The 8216-nt window shown below is 43.5% G+C and overlaps 1 protein-coding gene across 1 annotated transcript in view; it reads left to right on the top strand.

Annotated features, from left to right (window-relative positions):
* FANCD2 (Fanconi anemia, complementation group D2) overlaps positions 1-8216 on the top strand; it is a gene marked incomplete at its 3' end in the record, with an annotated part of 53377 nt that overhangs the window by 22413 nt on the left and 22748 nt on the right. Inside the window, exons 19-25 of the mRNA XM_009881106.1 lie at positions 1217-1277; positions 1985-2110; positions 3455-3528; positions 3613-3753; positions 4916-5016; positions 5318-5433; positions 6827-6935. Coding sequence (XP_009879408.1) covers positions 1217-1277; positions 1985-2110; positions 3455-3528; positions 3613-3753; positions 4916-5016; positions 5318-5433; positions 6827-6935 — 728 coding nt within the window. The remainder of the gene's footprint in view (positions 1-1216; positions 1278-1984; positions 2111-3454; positions 3529-3612; positions 3754-4915; positions 5017-5317; positions 5434-6826; positions 6936-8216) is intronic.

Below are 8216 nucleotides of genomic sequence, written 5' to 3' on the forward strand. Positions count from 1 at the left end.
CAGCAGGACCTATTGCTTGGAAAAAGATTTGAATGTTGTGGTGGACTGATTGCAGATCAGCTTCTGACACTAGGCTGAATAACCTAATGTGCTCCATGTTTGAGTCCAGGGAGATCTAAAAAAGAAGTAAGGGGAATGATTGTTACTGCTGTGCTGGGTATTGGCATGACAATTTCCAATGTACTGCATAAATTATTTATAAACAGCATTTGTAAACCAGGCAAACTCCTGATAGAACCTGTGGCAAAGAGTAAAGCATTTGGAAAATAAAGATTTGACTGATGTTGGGAAGCATTTAGCATGCTGATTTTGCGCTTCTTAATAAAATGCTTTTACTGTTCATTACATGAAGAGAAAAGGCCATCTTAGTTCCAGGCCCTGAGTCAGTGAACTTCACTATGGTTGTTCCTATAGTACTGACATCAGACTCGCTAATTTAAAGGCGCTGGTTCAAGTCTCAGCAGGGTATGATAATATAGTTATTTCAAGAGAAGATTTAGAAAATTCTAAAATAAGTATTAGAGGGGGAAAACACCCAGAAGAACCTGTGGGGTCATCAGTGCATCAAGACACCTTTGGTGGCAGGGAGTTTGCTGCATAAAATGCATACAAATGATCCCAGCAGGTGGAACATGTTCTGTGCCTCAGAAAAAGGAGTAAATCCCCAGGGGATCTGTTTGTTTGACCTGTAGAGAAATTCCTTCCCACTCAAGTCTGACCCAAATGCATGGGGAAAATCTGTCTGCTGGCACTTGAGAAATATCTTTGCATCACATTGGACCGTTGTGTACCTTGCTGGCATCCTGTCTGATTTCCTCAGAAAAAGATTGAAGGAGACAGACTTGAAAGCCAAATTATCAGAGGAAAAGGTACCTTTCTGAACCCTGCAAGTAAATAGCAGGAATTTTAAGTAATTGTCCTAATGTACAACTACAGATATTAGGCTTGTGGTAAGGTGAGGACCCGTGGCTTTCAGAAGAGGGGATGACTAGAAGGTGTAGGTTGCAACAGGTTAGAAAAAGCATATCTATGAAGAAGATATTGAGTCTTGTCCTGAAGGTCCCAAACAGCAGCAAGTCTTTTCCTAATAGTGTTCCAAAGAACATCTTTTTTATGCGTAATTCTCCAATTTCTGGAGAGAGAACCTTGTGTGTGTGATGGGTTTGCCACATTTTGAGTGTCATGCAACAAAAGCAAGGTTATCAATTCTTTTCAGAAATGAAGGAGATGGTAGTTCATTGGAGAGACCAGAGCTGAACAGTGAGCGCGATGAGCAAGTGAGTACCAAGAACGGGGAAGTGTGGGAGAGAGGGAGGATATGATCAGCAAGGAGGTGTGACTGGAAACACAGTCTTAATTGAAGTAATATGTGTCTGGGATTCACCTTTACTGAGCCTGGGATTCTCCTACATTGAATGCAGAGCCAAGAATCTCTTAAAACTTGTTTTGGAGAAACAAAGGTCTTTATTAAGATAGCACCCACTGGTCTTGCCCGCTGCTAGTCCAGGATGAGCAGCCATCTAGTGAAAGTTTTCTATCCAGATGTTATTTCAAACACAAAGGAAAGAAACAGGACAATCTCGGCTTCAGTGAGCCAAAGGCAGCTTTTGCCTTCCTCTCAGCTTGGCAGCAGTGCCTTTCAGGCCATCTTGAGAAAGTACTTCTGCTTTACAGGGCTGGCCTAGCCTTGGCCTTTTTCCTTAATTCCTGTTGAAGGATCTTCTAGGATGGCATTTTATTTAAGGGTGGTCCTGGGCAGACTCTTGTGTTATTTCATGGTGGAGCAGGGCCAGGACCTTAAAAGACCCACGTTCCTCCCTAAAATTGGGTCTTTGCAAGACAAGTCACCATGGGCTGTTACCCTAGAGATGAAGCTTTGGATATGCTTCAGAGTAAATTAATGTAAAAGGGACTCAAGGTAAAAGCTTGAGTTGGATCCATTTACCTTACCAATTTCTTCAGGCTGCTCTCTCTCTCCTTACAGCTTTCTACCTTGCTGGACCTTGTGGGCTTCTGCTGTGAGCAAACACCAGAGGTCTTGGCTCTGTACTATGATGAACTCGCTACTCTGATTGAGAAGCAGAAGGGGAATTTGGACTTGCAGCTCCTGGTACGTTGCAGAGTAGATTGAACTTAATCACTTCAATGAATTCTTTAGAAACACAATGTTTTTCAGTCATTGGCAGGACAGAGTTGATTTGAGGATTTCACTCCAGTTTGAGAACTCTTTTTTGTTCTAGGCATGCTTAAGGTTCCTGTTAGAGATTGATCAGATACAAAATCCTCTTTCAGTTCTCTCAGCTTTTTTTGATTGTGGAAGATTCCTCATTGTGTTTTAACAGCTTCCTTTATGTGAACTTTTATATCACAACTGGGAAGCCATTTAAAGGAAATTAAATGACATTTCAGAGCATGCTTTTAAGATTCATAGAGAAAAGTAGAATCTGAAAGAACTTTAAACTTAGTATTGAAATTGGCTTCTGGTCAGACGATTAAGGCTATCCGATGCCTAAGGACTTGGAATAGCCACAGTCATTTATGGTAATAAATAAATAAACAGTATTTATGGTGATAGGAAGATGTTTCTGCAGGCCACTGGACAGCTCTTTCTTCTTGCTGGGGGCTCTTTTTTGCATGTGTGCTGTGCCTGCCAGGAGGGTAGCAAACCATCTTGGGGCCCAGGAGAGCATTGAAGGCTGTTGGAATAGATCACTCTGTGGCACAAGTGCTCTTTGCATCTGCTGGTTACAGAGAGGAGAGGAGGAATCGTGTGTTAGAACAAGGGAAGGTGACCAGGGAGATGTGAAACACTGGCAGTCACTCTAAACCGCTTTGTGCCTGGGGCTAGAAATGCCAGTCTGCTGAGGTCCAGCTGAGTGCTCCAGGGAGGAAAAGCAAAGGACAGGAGGGTTTATTGTTTTTCCTTGCAAGACTGAAATGCAAAAACAAGCTAAAGTTCTTTGCACAACTTTTGTGCGGATTTTATTGGGGTCTTTTCATTGCCTGTTTGTCCAGACTGTCACATTTATTACTTCTTCCTTAATTGTTTTTAACAAGGTAAACCCAGGAAGTATGTGGGGGACATTGTGTGAAATAGAACTTTGCCAGCACTTTATAGCTATTTCATTCTGATCTTGGGCTCTTAGGACAGAGAACTTCCCATGGCTGCATTCCTCCTCCAGCCAGCTGCTCTGCCTCTCTGCAGCACTGTGGAACCTGTAGACAAGCCCACGTTCAAAGAGCAGGGAAGAAATTGTTGTGCATGCTTAGCAATGTTTCCTGGCTTTGTCTCTAAAGGCAGGCCTTGGCTCTCCTTGCAGGCAGTGGGCTTCAATGCTGGGACTGTTCCAGGGTACTTTTTGCTTGGCCTTATCTTCTACGTTTTCCACTGCTGCTGTTGAAACTTTCTTCACTGAGCCCCTTGGCTGAGCAGGTTTTTTTCATTTATTTATAGGACAAATTTGGGAGGAGTTTGGTGGAGGACTTTCCCAGTGACTTTGTGGTGGATCTCAGCCCTACAGTGGATGGGTATGCTAATCACAGGCAAAGTATTTCTAATGTTTCTGTTGCTGAGAACTGAGTTTGTCAACAAACTTTTCTCTTTCATTGCAGGTCGTTCTTGTTCCCAGTGAAGTCCTTGTATAATTTGGATGAAGATGAAAGTCAGGGAGCAATTGCTATTAACCTCTTACCATTGGTGTCGCAGAGTGAGCTTGGCAGGGTCACTGATGGAATGAGTAACCAAAGTAAAAGGTACTTTGACGCTTAATTGTGGGATGACTGCAGAGGTAAAGGAATTGTTTTCATTTGGTGCACTTCACTGCTATCAGCCCTGCCTGCCAAAGTGCCTGACAAGGAGCTGGTGAGAATTTTCTGGTTTCCTGTGTTCTTTTCCTTCTCTTGCTGTTAGACATATTCAGATAGGTCTAGAGGTGTAAGCTGATTGGGAACTGGCAGTCTGTTGTGGCTTAGGCTGTTCAGGTGATCTTGGGAAAGTCATGCTGCATCTGTCATATGAGAAAAGCATCTCTTTCTTCTCGTGTTACGGTGATATTGAATGCCATATTGAGATGGAGAGGCAGCTTTGAGGTAGCAAAATTCATATTTTGAATAATGATTTTCAAATAGAGAGTCACTAAGGATTTAGTGTACATCAACAGTACATGATTATTCTCACCTTCAGTTGTACTTGGACAACATAGACTGTGCTCCAGAGCAAAACCACAAACATGCAGCCACAAGTGAAATCGGACTGAGAAATAAGGGCTTTGTCTTTGGAGAATGGAACAGGAAATGGAACATGTAAAAAAAAATAAAAAAAAGTCTAATTAAACAGTAGGGCATCAAAATTAAGTAATAAAGGGCTTTTTTTTTTTTTAACTGGCACCTTCATATCCTGTGTAATATATTGTCATAAGATTTTGTTGAGATTTTAGTTGTGCTTAAAAGACGTGTTCACTTTAAAATAAAAGAAAATATAACTACTTTACATGCATCTATGGAAAAATGTTAATTTTCCTCACTCAAATGTGAGCAGTGGCATGCTACAAATCATTCAGGAGGTTTCTCCACTGCTCACAGATGTGCTTTGCTCAATTTCTTATAGTTCCTTCTGAATTATTCAATGTTTATTTCTACCAGAAACAAATCTCCCCCCATTTTTGTTCTTTACAGCCATTTTTCTGCCCTTATGTTCTTTTCCAGAAAACTGGTGATCACCAATTTTTTTAATGTTTTTTTTTTAACCTTATGGTGCATTTCTGCTCTTTGTTGCTGGGACTTGTGAGAAGCAAAATAGAAGGCATAGGCAAGTTGGCATAGGGAGGACATAGGGCATAATAGAAAAGTGATGGGCATTCTGGAGGTATATAAAAACATAAGACCCACTCCATTTCTTTTTTTTTTTTTATCCCAGGGTAGTGTCACCAATATGTCTGTCACCCTGTTTTCGATTGCTGAGACTCTACACTGAAGAGCAAAACAGTGGAAGCCTGGAGGAGATCGATGCCTTATTAGGTATGGAAAATGGACCTTTTATAGAGTCTGTCTGTCTGACTTGTTCCTGTTCCAGGTCTGCGAAGACTTCCTGCAGTTGTGGGAAGAATTGTGCAGTTTGTGAAGGAGGCTGAGATGCTCTGTTGCTCACAAAGTGGAAGGGAGGCAGGGGAAACAATTGATTTGTCTGGGTGGCTTACGAGGCTTAGTCCAGATAGCCACTGGAATTGATACAGGCTTTGGTAAAAGATTTTGTCCATGCAAAGACCAACAGATGGGTAGCAAACACAGTCCAACATGTTCTCTTCCTGCTGTGTGCCAGGTTGCCCCCTGTACCTGACTGACCTGGAGGTTGAAGGGAAGCTGGACTCTCTATCCAAGCAGGAACGGGAATTTCTGTGCTCACTCCTGTTCTATGCTCTCAACTGGTTTCGTGAGGTGAGTAGAGCCTTGTCTGCACATTCTGGAGTGGCACTGATGAGCAGCACTTACAAACACTAACCTTAGGCTTCAGGGGTGCAATTGTCGTTGAAGAAGAGTCTTGCTTCTTGAAAACCTTCTCCAGCAAGGTCTTGGTGATATCTCCGTGTTCTTCTCTTCATTATCATTTATCCTTTCTCCTGTTGCTAGCAGGCTGTAAGGACTGCCTTCCCGATGTGAGTTTTCCACCTGCTACTCAGCTGCAGTTTGTTCACTCTGGCGCATTTTCGTGTATGAAAATCAGTTTTGCTGTTGCAGGGAGGATGCTGCAAACCCCAAATATATGTTTAAACTATGAGTTAATGTATGTCTAAACTATGAGTTAATGTGTGTCTAAACTATGAAGGGTGCATCAGAAAGAAAGGCCAGTCTCACCATGCTGGAGAGCAGGGGAGTCACCAGCTGGTCAAGGGCATGGATTGTTGCCTTCTGATTGGCATGTACGAGGCCCTGCCTGCAGTACTGTGTCCAGTCTGGGGCTCCCACTGCCATTCTGGAGTGAGTCCAGCAGAGGCCACCTGGCTGATGAGGGGCTGGAGCACATCGTGTATGAGGGGAGGCTGGGAGAGCAGAGGTTGTTCAGCCTGTACAGGAGCAGCCAGAGGGGAGGGCATATTGCAGTCTTCTACTCTGGTCTTCTGTTACCTAACAGAAAGGTTGTGCTTCACTTCCAGAGAAGCTGTGGGATTGCCTTTCTTGGAGATGCTCAGTGCTCCACTAGGAAAAGCTCTAACCAACCTCTTTAGTTGATGCCGCTTTGAGCGGGGTGTTGGACTAGAGGCTTCCACGGGTCCCTTGCAAACTCAGTTGTGATTGTCTGCTTTGTTGTATAACTCTGTGAGCTTACAGAAGGGTGAAATGCAGTGCCTTCAAGCAGATTTGGACCACCTATTTGCTAACATCGATGGTCAATGGGAATGTTCCCTGATGGGGTTATTCTGATAACACAAGCTATGTCAGAGTTGGTGCAATTCCACATCCCCAGTTGTCCCTGTTCCTGCTCTTCTCCCAGGACTGCCTCTTTCCTGGCAGACCTAGGAAATGCCAAGGGGTCTTCAGAGCCACAAGCAGCACAGAACCTGACTATGTGCTCTCTGCTAATTCCTCTGCTTCAGTTAATATGTGATCTGTAGGTGTTGCTCTATTGCATTTCTTAGGATTGTACCAATTATGTCCGTGTTCTCATGGGCTTCTGAAGAGCTTTGTTCATGCAGTCTGGATCTGATCCCACAGGCCACTTGTGCTGTGTCGTGTGCTTATTCAGGACTTGAGGGTGCTATTCAGAAAAGAAAAAGTAGTAGAGGTGGGTACAAATCTCCTTCAAGTTAATGAGTTTGGTTTGTATCTCTAGGTTGTAAACGCCTTCTGCCAGCAACAGGACGCTGAGATGAAGGGTAAAGTTTTGACTCGATTACAGAACATCACAGAGCTGCAGACTGTGCTGGGAAAATGCTTGGCAGGTGCGTATAAAACTCACTTTTTATATTCTGGGCCTGCACCAGCTGTGAAGTGAAAAGGATTGGCTTAAACATCAGTGGAGGAAGTATATGGTAACACATACTGTATTTTTACAGTGGCCTAAGAGTTCATGCAAGGACAGCTATTGTTTTCAATTTGTCTGAATCCAAACTGCCCTTCTCGGTCACCTCCTTGGTCACCTCAGTCAAAGACATCTCTTTGACTGTTCCCAAGCAGACTTGGCAGAATCTGCCAGACTGTGGTGGATACTGGAGTAAACCAGCCTCTATCCTAAAGAAACAGTGAGTTTCTTCAGTATTCAGGTTGTAACAAACTGTTAAGGGGTATTATAAGAATCCGCTGCCTCCAGCTGCTGTAGGCCCATGAATTCCTCCTGCCTAGCCACTGGACCCCAGTGTGGAGAGCCTGGGATCTCTGTCCCAGGCCAATGGACACAGCTACACGGACTGCCACAGACAAGGTGCTGCCTTCAACAGCACCTATGTATAGGATTCGCATAAAACAGTACAGACAGCCAAGTACAGACAGACAGCCAAGTCTCCATCCTGCTCTTCAGCTGGTTAAGACTGAAGTTCACTAGTGAAGGCACACACACGACACACTCTACAGTCACAAGCACACAAACATCCCATCACAATATCCCAAATCCTCAAGTTCCTCTTTTTCCTCCCATCTTATCGGTTACAAAATCCAGGTGTCCATTCCCAAAGCCATGCCTGGAGTTTCTTAATGGCCCATCAATTACAAACTGGAGACTTTTGGTCTTTGAAATTGTCTCCATTATCCCTTAAATTGTCTCCATTATCCCTTGTCTACCAGGTGTGTGTCTGTCTGTTCTTGTTTATGGCTTCCCCTTTTACTTATTATCTCCTTTTACATTGAAAAGGTCTTTGATAAGATAAATGTAATGAAGAATTCACTGTCACCTTCCACATACCTCACATAAACTATCCACTTAAAGCTGTGTTTCTAAACCAACTAACCAACTTCATCCAAAATAAAGTGCAGCCTCAACGCCTTTCTGCTGCTCTGAGAGCACTACAAGGCCAGCACAGAAAGGGCTCAGACGTGCTAGAACAGCCCTTTAAGCTTCACCAACATGGGCAGGTGTCCAAGGACTGCTGAGCGCTTGTTATCCTCCCTTGCTGGAGGAATGCAAAGAGCTGTAATTCCAGTGCAGTGCGGACATACGATAAGTAATTAAATAAGTAAGGTAATTGGAGCTAAATGCCTCTTAAGCATAAATGCAGAGGGACATTCAG

Source organism: Charadrius vociferus, unplaced genomic scaffold (assembly GCF_000708025.1).
Source record: "Charadrius vociferus isolate BGI_N301 unplaced genomic scaffold, ASM70802v2 scaffold223, whole genome shotgun sequence".
In the NCBI taxonomy this organism is placed as follows: domain Eukaryota; kingdom Metazoa; phylum Chordata; class Aves; order Charadriiformes; family Charadriidae; genus Charadrius; species Charadrius vociferus.